The sequence below is a fragment of the Enhydra lutris genome, unplaced genomic scaffold (genome assembly GCF_002288905.1).
Source record: "Enhydra lutris kenyoni isolate GAN:26980312 unplaced genomic scaffold, ASM228890v2 scaffoldscaffold3, whole genome shotgun sequence".
NCBI lineage: Eukaryota > Metazoa > Chordata > Mammalia > Carnivora > Mustelidae > Enhydra > Enhydra lutris.
In genome coordinates this window covers 59,912,820-59,929,771 of record NW_019154087.1, presented here as the reverse complement: position 1 = coordinate 59,929,771, position 16,952 = coordinate 59,912,820, and the positions used below count along the sequence as shown (strand labels likewise).

At 38.4% G+C, this 16,952-nt stretch overlaps 1 protein-coding gene across 2 annotated transcripts in view; it reads right to left on the bottom strand.

Moving 5' to 3' along the window:
• Positions 1–15,507, bottom strand: part of LOC111155014 (palladin, cytoskeletal associated protein) — a 231,261-nt gene extending 215,754 nt beyond the window's left edge. Inside the window, exons 1-5 of one of the 2 annotated variants that reach the window (XM_022515012.1) lie at positions 15,485–15,507; positions 14,119–14,224; positions 11,627–11,701; positions 7,481–7,622; positions 6,725–6,748 (exon numbers count right to left, since the gene is read on the bottom strand). In XM_022515012.1, coding sequence (XP_022370720.1) covers positions 6,725–6,748; positions 7,481–7,622; positions 11,627–11,701; positions 14,119–14,224; positions 15,485–15,492 — 355 coding nt within the window. In that variant the 5' untranslated portion in view covers positions 15,493–15,507. The remainder of the gene's footprint in view (positions 1–6,724; positions 6,749–7,480; positions 7,623–11,626; positions 11,702–14,118; positions 14,225–15,484) is intronic. The other variant, XM_022515019.1, reaches the window with a different exon arrangement.
• Between the last annotated feature and the right edge of the window lie 1,445 nt (positions 15,508–16,952).

Sequence of the window (16,952 nt, the reverse complement as noted above, 5' to 3'; positions counted from 1 at the left end):
TGTCCGTTTTAGAAAATGGAAAATATTTAAAGTTATCAATAACTCTATGATACATTTTAATCCACTTTTTTCCTAAGTGAAAAGTTTTGATGGCATGTAATAAGTTAATAAATTATGAACTATTTTTGCTGGTGATAAATTGTTTTTTTAATAGTTACTTAAAAATTACTTAATCATATAAATATATCTCAGAATTCAACCTTGAGTTTCATTCAAAGTTTTTATGTATTTAACACTTGATTAAATATAAATAATTTTGTTTGCCAAACCTCATAAAATGATGAGGCAGCAAGGATAATACTACTAGGTCCTTTGGGTAATAAGGGAACATTTTTATAAATGCTTTTCTTCACAGCCCTTATTTTTTTTTTCCCTCTTTGGGGTCTAGCCTAACTAAAAAGAAATTCAGCTTTTACCTCCCAAACCGCATGGTTTGTCTAACACCACTGATAAAAAAGAATCTGGACTAAAATCAATAAAATGAGGGGTGTCTGGGTGGCTCAGTGGGTTAAAGCCTCTGCCTTTGGCTCAGGTCATGATCTCAGCGTCCTGGGATCGAGACCCGCATCGGGCTCTCTGCTCAGCAGGGAGCCTGCTTCCCCCTCTCTCTTTGCCTCTCTGCCGACTTGTGATCCCTCTCTCTGTCAAATAAATAAATAAAATCTTTAAAAAAAAAAAGATTAAAATCAATAAAATGAGATTCAGTATGGGCAAATATAATGTTTGCATAAATTTTCAGAAGGATTTTTTTTACAGTTGCTAACTATCTTATATAGAAGATATTTTAAATGCACAGTTAAAGGAGTAAAACAAACTACTGTGCAGCCATCAAGTCTAAGAAATAAAATATTACCAAAGCTTTAGAAATGCCCCCAATTTAATCTTTTTTCCTCTTCTCCTTTAGAGATAACCAGTCTTCTGATTTTCATTATGTTTACTACATATGTATTCTTCAAAAAAATGTGTTTAGTTTTAAAAAACTGAGTCATAAGCATAAAGAAAAGACAAACTTGTCACTGTTTGAGAAAGTTCACAGAACTATCTTGGGGTATAAATGGGCTTCAGCTTCCCTGTGAGTTCACAAAAGCCCCCACAGAAGTAATCAGCAGACAGGGTTATGAGCAAGTCCTGGGAAGCCTAGGGCTAACCTCGGTGGGGAGGTCTGGCTGGGCCAAGTGTGGGCAGGAACTGCACAGGCAGCAGGAATAGCTGGTGGAGTAGGTCCCCATGCTTTGTTTAGTTCAGTGTGGCCAGCTTCCAAATCTCAGCACCAGATCAAGTCAGAATGGGGCGGGGGGATGAAATGAAAGTTCTTAGCTGAGTCAGGAGGCAGGGCAGGGAGCAGAGAGCATGAAAGGCCAAGAGAAAAGAGAATGTGGGTCAGGCTTACTACACTGCCATTCCGTCATCAGGGTAAAGGACAAAGCAGTGGCAATGAGCTCTTCGTGATGAAAATGTCCATGTGTCTGTCTCTTGCAACACACTACTCCACCCCGATGCACAGCTGTTACCCTCCTGCGGGCTCCCTTTGGCTCTTGCCTGTACTGGATCTCCCGCTTCTTGTACCTCTTTCTAGGTGAATTCTAGGTGAATGCGGCTCTTCCTAGGTGAATTCTTCGCCAGTGGTCGAGCACATCCTATATAAAGAGTTGTGAAGGAAAACCTCCAAGACCTTGCAAGTCGCCAAACTATTGACTACATCTTCATATAGAATGGAAGGTTTAGCAGGGTATAGGATTCTCATTTTTTTTTTTTTTTAAGATTTTCTTTATTTGACAGAGAGAGATGACAAGCAGGCAGAGAGGCAGGCAGAGAGAGAGAGAGAGAGAGAGAGAGAGGAGGAAGCAGGCTCCCTGACTAGCAGAGAGCCCGACGCGGGACTCGATCCCAGGACCTGGAGATCACGACCTGAGCCTAAGGCAGAGGCCTAATCCACTGAGCCACCCAGGCGCCCAGCAGGGTATAGGATTCTAAGTAATTTCACTTCAGAATTTTGAAGGCTTTGCTTCACCATCTCTTTGTGTCTAGCCTGACTACTGAGAAGTTCTAAGTCATTCTGATATTGGTGGTTTTGTGTGACTTGATGTTTTCTCTCTGGACACTGGCAGAATCATCTCCTTGTCCTGCATATTCTGAATTTCACAACGTACACTGCTGTGAATTTATTTTCACCCACTGTGTATGCAGTGAATCCTTTCAATTTGGAAACTGGGTATCTTTCAGTTTGAAGAATTAAAAATATTATTTCATTGATAATCTCTCCCCCTCCTTTGTTCTCTCTCCTGGAATCCCAATTATACATGTGTAGTCTACTTAAGCAGGTTTTCCAGCATAGTCTAATTTTTTTTTTACCTTTGTTCTCTTATATTCCTTTTTGTCTTTCTGCCCTATTTTGTGGGACAGCTCCTCAGCTTTTATTTCTGCTACCAACTTTTCATTCGAAGAACTTTTTGTTTTCCAAATATTCCTCCCCTCTTCTGAAATCTTTTTAATTTTCACTTCTTGGATGTTCTAATTCTCTTATCTGTGAGGAGTGTTGTTTTGCTTTTACATTTTCTTCTCTCTGCAAGTCTGTTTTATCCAAGTTGCTTTTCAAGGGAGTTGCTTCTTTTCTTCTGGATCACCCATGACAGATGTTTCTTCAGAGGTCTTTTCTCTCTTTTTGTCTGACATGGTTCTGAGTTAACTGGAAGCTCTGAGCAAGACAGAAGAGCTTGCCAACTCTGGCCTTCCCGCTATGGTAATGTGGATGGCCTCTTTATTGAAGAAACTCTCGTATCACATGTATCGATTTTTCTTTCTCCTAGGATGTTCAGATTGCCCAGAAAGGAGTCCTTCAGGCTCTGGCAGGCGAGGAAATGTTCCGAGGCCAGCACTACAAAAGGTCAGTTCAGAAGATGACTGGGAGTAGGAGCACTGAGAATTTGGAATTCTAAGAGTCACTCAATTTTCTTTTTTGTATACTCTCAAATGGGTCTTGAGGCGTCCCCTCTCTCCCCAGAGATCAAACCAAAGTTTCTTAGTTTGCGGGACCCTAAGCATCTCAGTAATAGTTTGTGATGCTCCTCAGTCAAAAGATAGACCCAAGAGCTTCATGTATTTAGTTATTTTGAAAGAATGTGTAAGTTTTTAGATCTTAACAAGTTAGTTACTATTTGCAAAACAAAAATATAAATTAAAGAAAAGTTATTATTTTATTCTTAAATAATAAATAATAATAATATATTTTATATATATATAAATATAAATAATAAAATAAATTAAATAACCACAATTACTAACTAATGAACACACACATCTGTGCTTACTGCAGAACTCGAGATCAGATGGGGCCCAGCCAGCATCATGTCACGTTCCACATTGATTTTCACATGGCACTTGATTTTTATCAACACATACACATCAAAAACTCAATTTCAAAATAAGATGAAATAGAGAAGAATGTAGAGTGCTCTGAAGTCGAAACTCTGAACTGTTCCAAGTTAGTAGTTGTATCCATCAGATGTTGAGTATCACTGTGTTCACATCAAAAACATCAAACACGACAGCACGTCTGTCGATTTGGTGTGCTGCCCCAGGTTCGAGAACCACAGGCTTCACACAACCCACTTTTGTTTAGCCTACCCTCTGAACCTGGACTTGCATTACGCTTTGAGCTACGGACAGTCTATTGGGATCTCAAGCATCCTTACCATCGCTCTCCTACAACTCGGCACCTTACTGCGTTTAACAAGTATAATTAACTTCACGTTCTGAATCAAAGAATCAGAACATTGACTCGGGGATCTAAGATCTAAGATGACGGGCGGCACTGGTTAGCAGAGATGCGTACTGAAAGTACAAGGCACTGTATTTTTATATGTATAATTTCCCGGTCAGCAAGACACAGTATTTTTAATTTTGTATGCCATTAGACAATGCTATAGAAGTAACTCAATACAGTTTGTGGCTGCTTCCAGACAGCTGAGTAAGGGACTGAGTATTACCAGCTGTCAAATGACTGTTCTGTGCCTCCGCACCACCCCCGCCCCAGACTAGTCTTTGAAGGATTCAATCAGTATAAAGTCAGAACGTCAAAGAAAGAGGCCAGAGCAGGTAATATGACAAACGGATGTTGGTCTTAAGTAAGCTGACTAGCTATTAATTCACAAAACAGTCTGAAAAGATTTGTGATGCAAGCTGACTTCTGTCTAGACAGAGAAGGGAGTGTAAAACACATTAGACAGATACAACACAGTAGTGACAAGAAAAACCTGTTTCAGTTTCTCAAATGCATTAGGAGAGAATCTGCTAGGTCCTTCTTTATCTTAATATCTAATCCCTAATGGGGCTACAGCTAGGTACTAGTGAATTTCAACTTTATTTCTAGAGCTTCAACACATCTTACACGTTTTTAAAAAAGGAAGAAGAGTAAAGAGATAAAAAGAAGGAAGGAGGGAAAAGGAGAGATGAAAAGAGAGATTAAGAGAGCGAGGAGGTGGGGAGGGAGAGAGCGACCAAGTGAGCACCAGGCAGTGAGGAGAGAACAAGAGTGAAAGTGTCAGAGGACTAGAAGAGAGTAGGAAGAGAGGGTAATGAAATCCAAATGCTTAAATATGTTCCTGAATTTCAAAAGCTATTTATGTTTTAGCATTTGGAAAACTTCACTTGGCCTAGTCCTATAAAATTTATCTCTTTCCTCCGATGTATTATAGTCATGTCTGTTTTTGTCCTTTCCACTTAACAGTGGCTAAAAACTATCAGGGAAGCTATCAGGGAAGCCAGATCCGTTTTATATGGCTGAATAAGTTCAGTGGCCTAATGGATAAAATAGTCAATCAGGTCACTTAAGGAAAGTACACAGTTCAATATATATCTTGTTTTTTCCCCCAACCATGTCAACAGACAACTTCAAGGTCAATGTAAGGAAAACATTTGGCTACTAATAAAAGAAATCATAATCCTATCTAGTATAATAATAATCAGGCATGCCAAGACATTGTTTTAATACAAATATGTTTTAACATCGGCTTGTTCTGAAATTCCCACTCATAACAGTTCACATAAGCAGTCACTGAAATAGCCATTCATGTGTTTAAACTTTTAAGAAATATGATCTAGAACTTTATTTAACACTACATACCAATTGTAGATTTCCTGAGAGAATTTTGATGCTCCATTATTAAAGACAAAGAACAAATTCTAGTATTATAGTAAATATAATTATAGAGTAATCATCAAAGATCAGAGAAAACTAGCTGTGTTTTGTTTGTAATAGCTCCTGCCCGTATACAAATTTCCCCGCCCCTGCCCCATATTGACAGATTTGGTTGACATAGTTCTGTACCAAGAAATATGTGTTTTCAGCATATTCTACTATTATAGTTGGAAAGGAAGAGTCTGTTTTCTTAAATGCTTTCAGATCGAACTGAAAGGAAAAAAATAAGAAAATTCAGCAAACACTGGGAGGAGAAACTTTCATATTGCTAGGATATGCAGGTGCTTTTATATTGCTACCCTCCTGTGGGCTCATGCAGTAGACTGAAATTTCTGAAGTTCCATGTTATCAGGGAACCAGGATTATACAATTTTATGTGAAGACCTATCACAGACAAAATATGAAATTGTCTATTTCCATATTTTGGAAAGTGACTACAGTATTCAATGTGGTGACTAACACATTAGATGGGACAACATGTTCTAGTTTTAATCATGACAAGAAGGCAGTAGATCAAACCCCATTGTTCTTTGAGGATGCTACTCAGCATCTTTTAAACTTAGGATCCTAAAAGGATCACACCCTACTTTTAATGGCCCAATGCTCAGCTATGAAAGTTCAGGACGAACTATGGTCATCAGACCTGCAGTAGCTCACAGAGAACCTTTAAGTTCCCCAAGAAGGGACAGAGCAGAACCTTGGCTCCTAAGGGATGTAATGGCAGAGCCTGCTCAACCCCGAGGCAGAGGCACAAATCAGTTTTTCTATCTTTTGCTAAGAAGTCTGTGAAACTGGTCATTTTCCTGATGGGAGAAACGCAAAGGAAGTGAGTCTCAAGGAGGATGTCCTATGAAATGCACAGACAAAAATTTTTGTTTCTTTTGCAAACACTGTTGTAGTTTATGGGGAGTCACAAGTATACAAGAAGTCTGGAGCAGGGGACCAGTCAGACCTGGGGCTCCTAGATAACATAGCTCTCTGATGACGCCAAGTGACCTGGTCATTAAGAAAGCTCCTAGGGCAAGACGACTTTCTTCATGCTTGTAGAATAGTCCAAGGTTGCAGCTCAGGGGACATAAATGAGAAACGCCAGTGGTCAGCCTTGCTTACATCTTTGGGCCACTCTCATGTAAGACACATTTCTAAACTGGAGGGTCGAGACATTAGTAGGTTTTGGTCAGCAGAAGTATGTGGCAGATGGTTCTTTTCTACTGGAATTTTAGGAGCATGTTTTTTCATCAAGAGCTTGGTTTGCTTTCTGAACAGAAAAGACTACATTTTAAAAAAGCCTTAAGTCACTGAGGTTGACCTTCTTGTCTGAATGAAACTTAATGTTTTACTAATAAAGAAGCTGGTATAAAATGGAGTGTACAGACCCCATGTTAAGAAGATATTGTCTTTAAGGGGGTTTTGTATTTCCAGAGAACTGCAAGAACATTGTTCTGCTTATGGCTTTAAAATTGAAACAAAGAACTATTGAAACCCAAAAGATACACTACCAAAGGGGGAAAAAAAAGAGTATCTTACCAGGTTCAGCTGTAGATCTAGGTTCTTTTTGCCACATGAGAAAAAAAAAATAAATCAAAACGGAGTATTAGAATGGGGTTCCATTAATAAGAAACCTATCTTTCTCTCTTACTTTGTCCAGGACATGTCTGCAGGATATAGGGAACTCCGTAATACAAAAGATAGAGTGGTAACAGATCCATTTATATTGCTATAAATACAGAAACCCAAATTCCAGTTACAGCTTACACTGGAAAGTGTTTTAAACCATGATTCATAGAAGGGCTTATAGGAGGCTTGTAAACCTCCTAAGATTATTTGGCCAACTTTGAGTTCAAATGTATGTAACATTTCTTCCTGAAGAAGGAACATACAGCTCTTATCAAACTTTCAAAGGGGTTAACAAGTGACCACCATGGCTTTAATTTGCCGGACCCCACTTATCTGCCGATTACCCAGTCTCACCTCTCTTCGAAAATAAAAATCATTTCTGCTAAAGGCCCCTGGGTGACTCAGTCGTTAAGCATCTAGCTTTGGGGCAGGTTATGATCCCAAGGTCCTGGGATCGAGCCCCACGTCAGGCTCCCTGCTCAGTGGGAAGCCTGCTTCTCCCTCTCTCACTCCCTCTGCTTGTGTTCCCTCTCTCACTCTCTGGCAAATAAATAAAAGTCTTTTTTAAAAAATCAATTCATCTTGAAAGACTAAGTCCTTCTTGGTTTTCCTGAAGCTTGAGAGAAGAAAATGGATGGATGTGGGAGAATGGGCACCTCTCCTTACTTTTCTGTAGAATTCTGAAATCTGGAGAGTCTTGAATTTCACTCCCTTGTCGGAACCACTTGACCTGCAAAGGGGGTGCTCCTCGGACCCGGCACTCCAGGACCACCACCTGACCCTCGGATGCTGCTATGTTTTGCAGTTCCTAAAAATTCAAGGAAGACACTCCCCATTAGACTTTGGTTCACTCTTACACAATTTCACAACAGAAAGTAAAGCTTGCAAATCTTAGAGGGAAAAAAAAAAAAAAAAAAAAAAAGCAAAACTTGCATCATAAAATAATTACCACTAACTCAAGTAAAAATAGACACCTTGAAATCCATCAATTGTTAGCTTTCCATAATCTCCCTGTAATGAGATCAGTAAGGGCTACCACTGGGCCTGTGGACCTTTTGGGTCTGTCTGCAAATTTACTGACACTTTCATATTTATGGAATTTTATGGCAATGCCTGTTACCTTTCTCTACACTGAAGAGTTAGCTGGTGGAATGCAGACTTCCTAAAACAATTATATTCCATATGAACGTAGATTCCTGGGAAAACCAGACAGGAAGAGGAAAAAAGGCATAATTTGTTTTTACATGCCCCAACCTTTTCATGTACTCCCTCACCCCCACTTCTGCCAATGAGCTTCCTATGTCAGGTTTATTAAGATAAGAAGCTTGGGGACTTTCTCATTTCGAAGTTCTGAGTAAAATAATAAAACCCACAGTACTTCTCCCTTCGTGACCTTCATTTCCTCTTCCCTTGCAATTACCCTTGTTGCCCCTGACCCTATTCCAAGTCCAGACCAGTAAATTTTTACAGGGCAACAGATTAGAAATTAATTTGTCTGCACAGATGCAAAGAGGTAAAGCTTTAATACTTGTTATTAAATATCAAAAGATTAATAGTCCCCTCACAGTTATCCTCCCCTACCTTCCTCCTCCGGGATTACTTAGCAATGGGGCTGACTTCAACTTTTTGACTTTTTCAACTTCTGACTCGAGAGTATGAGATCTTACCTAGGTGGATGGAGAACTCTTAAAGTAATTCGGATATGACAGAGTCATTCACCTACATGTCAACCAAGAGCAAACAAATCCACATTAAGAAGTGTGTGGTCTTTACTGGTTTTGTTCAATTATTTAAGATTACCTGAAGGGATAACAAACGTGTGCTGGGAAAAAACAAATGTCAGAGCAAATGAGCTGCAGTGAGTGTGGCAGAACACTAAGGAAATTCTCAGTCAGTACTGTTGGCGGAAGAACTATGAAAGGCTAATGTTAAGTCTGAGAAGGCATTTGATAATAAGCTGAATAGTTAACAAAATGCCTTTTTTTTAAGTGAAAAGGTTAAGATTTATTAACTACTTCTGATTACATTGTCTCCTTATTTTTAAATGTAGAAAATCTCTGGTTCTAAATTGACTTTTTTACTTTGTGACTGGGTCCAGAGAAGAGCTAATTTAGTGGATCAGAGCAGGAAAAGTGTCACTCACAGGGCCCAGGTTGTGTAGATTAATTATTAAACACTTCCTAGACAAGCCAGGAAGTTTGATTTATTCTTAGGATTGTGTGTTTTGTTCAAAGGCTGGAAAGTCAGAGAGAAAATGGGTAGATACCAAGGATCTGAAGCAAAACTCCACAGGATTAAAATAGGACTCCACCCAGAGCAAACTTTTTCATCTTGAGAGAAGCCACAGCTAAGTGGAATGAGCCATTAGGAGAATATTCAGGGACACAAGGCGGAACCCTGAAGGAGACTAAGAGCCAACCTACAGAAGTTGCGCTTAGCAATCTACATCATCCACTCAGGGCAGAACTGGGGGACCCTGAGGGTTTTAGGATCCATATATCAAGCCCACCTGATATTGTGATTCCTTTAAGGGGCTGAACTACTTAGAAAGAAAGGCCATATAAGACTAGTTGCTCTCTCGTCTCCCATGTGTCCCTACTGCCCCTAGTCCCATAGTCCCATACCAGCTCTGCTGCTCCAGCTAAACCCAGTGGCCCACAGACAGAGGCACGGGCTCTGCCTCTGACCAGCTGTGAAACCGGGAAATCTTTACAGAGTAGTATGAGGAAACAGGTGAGGGTACCTATTAGACCAGCAATGCCCACCTGACTGACATTCACTGTCACCATCATGCCCGAGAGAAAGACCAAATAAAAGATGCTAAGGGTGACAAAATGAAGGCTACTTTGAGTTACAAAGGAGATGAGCAGATTTATCTTCTAAACCTGCCCTTCCAAAACCAAAGTCCAGGCCCAAAAGGACCCAGCAAAGCAGGGAGGGAAGATGCCCACAAGGACAAAGGGGAAAGCCAAGGCCAGGAAGGAAGGAAGCAATTCTGCGGAGATCAGAGATGATCTACGGTCTAGACACAGAAGGTAGAAAGCACTGGAAATGCCCAGTGAGGTATGCTCTGTGCTGCCCGTCACTCTACAGTTTGTGATTTTTTTTTTTTTAAATCAACCTTTATAAAAATACAGAATTATGTTTCACTTTTCTTTTTACTAAGTTGTGGAGTTTGCACACACTATGTTTCACGGTTTTCTTCTGGGGGAAGGGATATAACGCTAATTGAATATCAATGCCTCAGGAGCTGGGATGCAATGGAGGAAAGAGGTTTTAGGTCTAGTTTTGAGGCTTTCTCTTAGTGCCCAGGAGGAGTTCCGTAATATCACCATCTGCCAGGCCACTGTGGGGAAGCCCTGAGGGGAGGGAAAGCAAAATCTCACGACCTCTAGATTTGCTTAAATCAAGAGGTGTATTGGTACCCCCCAAATCACCTTCACATAGCACAGACTTCCTGGTGATGATCTGGTGAAGCGGTCTTTGAGAAGCTCTAAAACCACACAACAGCTGAATTACCCACACTGTGGGGACATCTGCTGTTCTCAGCAGATTAGAGGAGAACTTCATGGACAACTACAGTGGTATCACATTCTGTCAGGTTTTATTGTTTTTGGGGGGTTTGGTTTTTTTGGTGCTTGAAAGTTGTTCTCAAATGTTATCATTTGTTGCCAGTGTCTTACACTAAATACCCTGCTTACAAAATGACCTTTAATAAAGCGGGATCCAGTCTGGCTTGGAAGGAAAAAAATCATCCCCTACAAGAAGAAAAACAAGATGCTCTTCCCTATTGCCTTGCAAAATTTTATGGATTTGCTTTTTCACATTTGTCTTTCATTTACTTTGCCTAGATTTTTATAAAAAGTGTGAAGTAGGAGTCCAATTTAATTTTTTTTTTTTTTTTAAACCTCTCCTGAAGAACTCATTCTTTACCCAGCAATCTGCAGGTTTCTGGAGATACTGGAGTGTCTGTGGGCTCTATTCTGATCACCTGCCCATTTGTTTGGTCTTGTTCAGCATGATACTATCCTAACTACTCTACAAAGTCTTAACATCTCTGATGACAAATCCCTTGCCTTCCTTACCAGCATTTAATTTTCCTCTTCAGAAGTACCTTGGCTATTTTTAGACCTTTTTTTTCTTAGAATCAAATTTGCTAAGTTCTACGTTAAACAAATAAAACAAGGAACCAATTAGAATTTCATTTGGATCTCCATTAAATTTAGAGATTAATTTGGGGCTCATGACTTCACGATTTTCCAGTCCACACACATGGAATCTCTCTTTACTTACTTGGGCCTTTTTAGATGTATTTCAATCAAGGTTTGTAATTTTCTCAAAAAAAAAAAAAAAAAAAAAAAGATACACCACATGGAGCCATTTCTGAGTTAAGCAGTTGACTATCGAAATGGATGTCATTTATTTTGGCAAGGCAAAACACAAACTTGGAGAACAAATTGAATATTGTCTTTTTTTTTTTTTTTTTTTTTTTTTTTTTATTCTCTAAAACGTGCTGGTTCTCCCAAGCAATTTCCTACACAGCTCTTTGTCTCATTTTTTTCTACCTGTCTTGGCTTTCCCATTCTATAGTAAGCTCTACCAGGTCACTGACCACGCCCACACCATTCAGACCCTTGACCAGATGATACTCACAAAACAGTTGTTGCATAAATACCTATTTAGCCCCAAAGGTAACCATAAGAGTCTGTGGATCTGTTCATTTTAATTTTTAAGGACTGCTGCATGAAGGCCCATGTGAAGGGACCTTAAGGACCAAAGCAAACAGAGAGAAAGAGATGTGAGATGTCAGACCTTGGTAAAAATAGGAGGAAAGTAGGCAGGAGCAGCTCCATCTGGTCGGCAGAGATACGAGGTTGGACTGTGGACCTGAAAATGCAGAGACACAGGGATCAAATTCCAAATATATAAATTGTTGAAAAGATGGGCTAAAGAAATCTTTCATTATTGGGATCGCTCCACTTGAATGCAACGAGGGAACACAAATAGTGCCATCTGTCATTTTGCTGGTCTACGCTCACGTACAGTACAGACATTGTTCCTCATCCTCCTTTCACAGCTGTTCCTCTTCTCTATTCAAAAGGATATTCAAGGTAAAAGTTCCTCAGTTCCTTGGGGATCCATAAGCGTGTAAATGCTCTTACCAAATGGATTTCTGTGTGTGGGACTTCCACAGGGATCTTTTCAAAAGTTCTCACAGACATTATATTTTATTTTTAAATACAGTCTGGATTCATGGAATTAAAAGCACAAGTTACTGGCAGTGCAGGGTAAATTATCAACCATCTACCTTATGTTTAACCTGCATTCTTTCTTGATATAAGGGATTACAGGAAACAAAAAGGAATATATTGTTCTTTCTTGATGTGCAAAAAACAAAGATGCTAAAATACTTACTGTATGGCACTCATCTCCGGGGAAATATAAAGATTCCAGAGTAGTGAATGGAAAATACGTCTCTTTCTCCAATCATTTATTTTCCAACACTTTGGATTTATGCCCTTCTATGTAAACAATTGTTAGCTTCTTAACCCCAGATGATGGTGATCTGATATCATGGGTCTAAATATGTCACAAGTTATCATCGAGAAGGTTGGCAGAGTTGCAGAGATGTTAGGATAGTAAAGGGCGTTATTCATTATCCTTGTAAGACTTCTCACTGGTTTGTGATTCAGGACTGGGTTTCACTTTTTGTTGTCTTTATATGTCCAAGACTGGAACACTTACGTAGTGTTTAGTCTGTGCCAGACACGGTTCTAAGTGTTATATGGAGATTCACTTACACACTGAATCCTCAGGATAGTCCGGGGAGATGCATGGTATTATCTTCATTTTACAGATGAAGAAACGTGGCATAGAGAGGTTACATCAAGTGGCAGAGCTGGGATTTGCACCCAGGCAATCTGGCTCCCAGTGTTCAACTTCACATGACGTTGCTTACAGTAATAAAGCAACAGAGTTTCTCTGAGCCCCTCATCCTACCTGTACAACTGGAATGTGTATCCTTCCATTTAGTGTCCCTGGAGAATTTAAACCAATTAAATGTACCATTTACATTATTATGGTGCTTACGTATTTAAATATTTCTTGCTCTTAGGCTTTTGTGTTATACTTTAACATATTCTGCCACATTCATGACATGTTTCACGTTTCCCATGCATAGTTCTATAAAGTGTTACATTCATGACATGTTTCATGTTTCCCATGCATAGTTCTATAAAGTGTTTGGGAATGAGGCTGGTGATGTATTTTTTTTCCCCAATGAAAAGTCTAACATGGTGCTAATAAACACTCACCACTCATCAATATTTAAATATTAAACAAAAAAGATCCACTGATTTAATCAGAAATATTTTTATAAGTACCACTCTAGTTTAGGGATTTAAAGGAAACATCTACGCCACCTTTGAATGAATTATACTGGTTGGTTCTTTTCAAGTTTACAAACTCAAATATCTTTACTGTTTCCCTATTCCACATATCCAAGAGTATATGTCACATACTACAAATACTAAAACACCTGGGTGCTCAGTAGATGGAGGGCTGGTGATGGTCACACAACAAATTTACCAGTTAGGAATTCGTTTACATTTCAAGGGCAGGAGTAGAGAAGCCTTTTGTGAGTGTCCTAGTTAAACGTATGCATCACAGCACAAAGGCAAAGTAACATACATCTGATTAAAACATTTCCGTTCTAATTTTTTTTTTTACTGTTTTTAAAAACATTTCCTGTAGTGTTTGCAAAGTAAACTATTACTTTCCAGTAGTTTGTATTGCTGTTCTTTCTTGGATATGGTAGTCTCATAATGGAAAAAAAAAGCAGGAAAAAAATGCTTGGTTAAGTCAAGGAATTTGTATTTTTTTAATTGTTTATCTCTTGGAAAAACTTTTGTTGGTATGTGGGCTTTTCTTGCTTCTAATTTGTTTTAAATAAGCTAATAAATGTGGTGAAACAGAAGAGGATTTAGAGGTGGAAGAAAAATCAAATAGTCATAGCTAAAAGAGATACCATTTTCTCAGGTTATGAGCTGTTAGGGACATTCCTAATGGAAATGCAAGCACTTACTAATCGGTGATATGTTTTTGATTAAAGATGTTTTTAGTGGCTCGAAAGGGACAGCTTTACCTACCATTTTTTTTCCTCTCTGTTGTGTTTCCACTTAAAAAATCCACTTAAAAAATACTGCAGGGAGTATACCGAGTTGGAATCAAAGCCGTAATCTTTAAACCAAGAAGTTTGCCAATGAGTTTGACTCACTGTGGTCTCTGGTCCAAGGTGCACTTACCTGTTGAACGGGGACAGACAATGGTTGAATCACAGCTGTGGTCACTCCTGTCTTTGGAGAGGATGATCCTATTGTCAAGGAGACAGAAGTTGTTTTCTTTTGAGCTCTAGAAAATAAGGAGACAAGTGTGTTCCATCAATTTGTTTTTAAAGCAGGAATTACTCTTTGAAAGATTTCCCCACAAGAGCTGTTTCTTTTCGTGCGTTCAATCCACTTCTGCTGTAAGTGCTTCAGAAATGGGAAGCCATAACCTACAGTTAGAATAGCTGTGGTCAACATATGCATAGACTAGACCTTATAGATAGCAAAATAAACACACAGGGAAAAGAAAAATAACTATATATAGCTCAGCTAGTATCAGAGAACCTAAAGTATTGAACTTGAAAATCAAGTCTCTGGAGAAGGTCCAATCTTTAGCAATAAGCAGACACTTGAAATCTTTAGGGTTAGGGTTCCATATTTAATTCAAAGTTTTAATGGTCTCTTTTAAGTCTAGCAGGTGTTCTTTGTTCTGGTTTCCAATTTTGTTGAGAATGTCTTGGCCTTTTAGTCTTTTCTTACTGCATAAAAGTTAGTGAGGTGTAGAGGAAGGTTAAGAAGAGTTGGTTTCTAGGCCCCATTTTGCTAAGAGGCTGGCTGTGCAATCTCAAGCGAGTCGAGTAGCTTCTTGAAACTTGAGATCCTTATCTGAAATCAGGAGTGCCAGAGCATATCATCTCATAAGGTTCCTTTAGCATTAATACTCAGGGATTATTTGATACTGAGTAGATAAAATTGTTACATATCTGCTAACAGATCAAAGGAATTTATTAGCACAGTCTCAATACTCATGGAGTTTTTTTACAAAAATCCCAGTAGGTTTGATTTTATTTTTGCAAACAATTAATTATTACCATCAATTTACATAATAATTATTTTGGAAAATAATCCATTTGTCTTTGTAAGAAGAACTAAATTTTACAATTTTCCTGGTAAGATCTAACTAGCAATAGTCTTTATCCAAGTATTTCTGGGCTAATTACACACTTTGCAATTGGTATAATTAGACTGGTCCTCATTCAAATTTTGGTTATGATTTAACTAGCTTCCTCTCGATGCTGATGTTGTTCTCATATATTTATAACCAGTTAGTTGTCCTTGAAACTTAAGATTGTCTATGGTTTGACTTTGGAATCTCGATGATGAAATGCAGACTTCAAAATCTAAATTCCTAAGTTAAAAATTGTGTTCCACATTCAAATGTTTGATCTTTGGCTGACATCAGCTGACCTCTTCCTTCACAGCACAAGGCACTCTGCTTCTCCCCCCAATGATTCTGTCCACATTCTTTGTTGTGCAGAGAACTGATGGGATTGTAGGAACTTACTGCGGCATGATTCCAGGGTCTGATTTGAAAGCTAAATTTTCACTCTCAGAATCTGTTGAACTGGCACCTAAGACAATGAGAAATAATGATAAATTTAAGATTTGAGTAAGCACCTATAACTGCTTCAAAAAGCAAAACTGTTCATTTTTAAATAATAACATACAAAGTCTTATGTTCAATTAGGGAATGGTTTAGACCGTTTTTCCTTGAACTGTTTTTCTGGAAAACCACTTAGAGCAAAGATCTACTGTAAAAAGCTTTCTTGAAAGCCATATGCTTTTAATGCCAGATTTCCTATTAGTTTAATTTTTATCACTTTGGTCCTCACAACCATATTTTAAATGGCTTATAAACTATGAAATAAATGTGTGCATGTGTCTGTGTGTGTGTGTGTGTGTGTGTGTGTGTGTGCGTGCGCGCGCGCGCAAAGCATCATGATTTTAAACTTTAACCCTTTCCCGGGAGATTACACTCTGTGGATTATTAATGTCTTCATTACTCATTAATTAGGAGATGCTTTCTGACTCTGTGATAAATTACAACAAAATAGTGGCTTCACTCATGAGTTAGAAGGTCTCTGATTTTGGATTATGCTTTCCAAATTCATTCGCTTCATTATTGTTTTTGAATTAAGGGTGACTTTATCAGGTTTTTAGTCAAAATGCAAACTGTACTTATGCTTTAATGCTCATGTGTTTTGTTACAGATTTAAGTGATAGATTTAAAATAATTGTAATGATTAGAAGTATACTCTTGACATTTCTTTTATGAGATATATTTAAAGTGAGTTACATTATTTTAAGACACTTTAATATAAAATAATACGTGCTTATAGAAAAGCAACCAAACAGCACAGAATTGTGTGACATAATACTACAGACCAGTGGGTTATCTTCCTTAATGCCATTCTGCACATGTTAATAGTCTGATGTCTATTTGTCAGATAAATTTAATGTATTAACATATACTTATGTACATAGCTCTACAAACAGAATCACACTATATGGACTCTTTGCAATTAGTTATTGTTGCTTATAAATACATTCAGAATATGCGCATTTCCTCAATTTCTTGGATGGCTGCCTAGTGTTCCTTTCCATGACTCCATTTCTCTTATTAATGTTTTAACAGTCAGGTTTAGATAACTCTGCTGGAATGTCTACTGTCCCTTCCTATTTATTTCTCTAAGTACCGCTTAGTATAGGCTTTCTTCAGTTAGTTCCTAGACTCCACAATAGATTCTTATCTTGTCTTCCTCTCTTTGTCAATCTTCAACCTATGTCATTTTTTACTATAGCACACCTTTCCCGTTTAAAAAAAAAAAAACAAAAACGAAAAACAAAAACTAAGATAAGGAGTTTCAACTCAATTAATTTAAAAACCTAAAACCTATTTAGTGACTTTCGTGATTTCCAGCCAGATTTTGTAGCTCTATCAGCCAGAACTTTCATGTCCTATAACCCTGAGC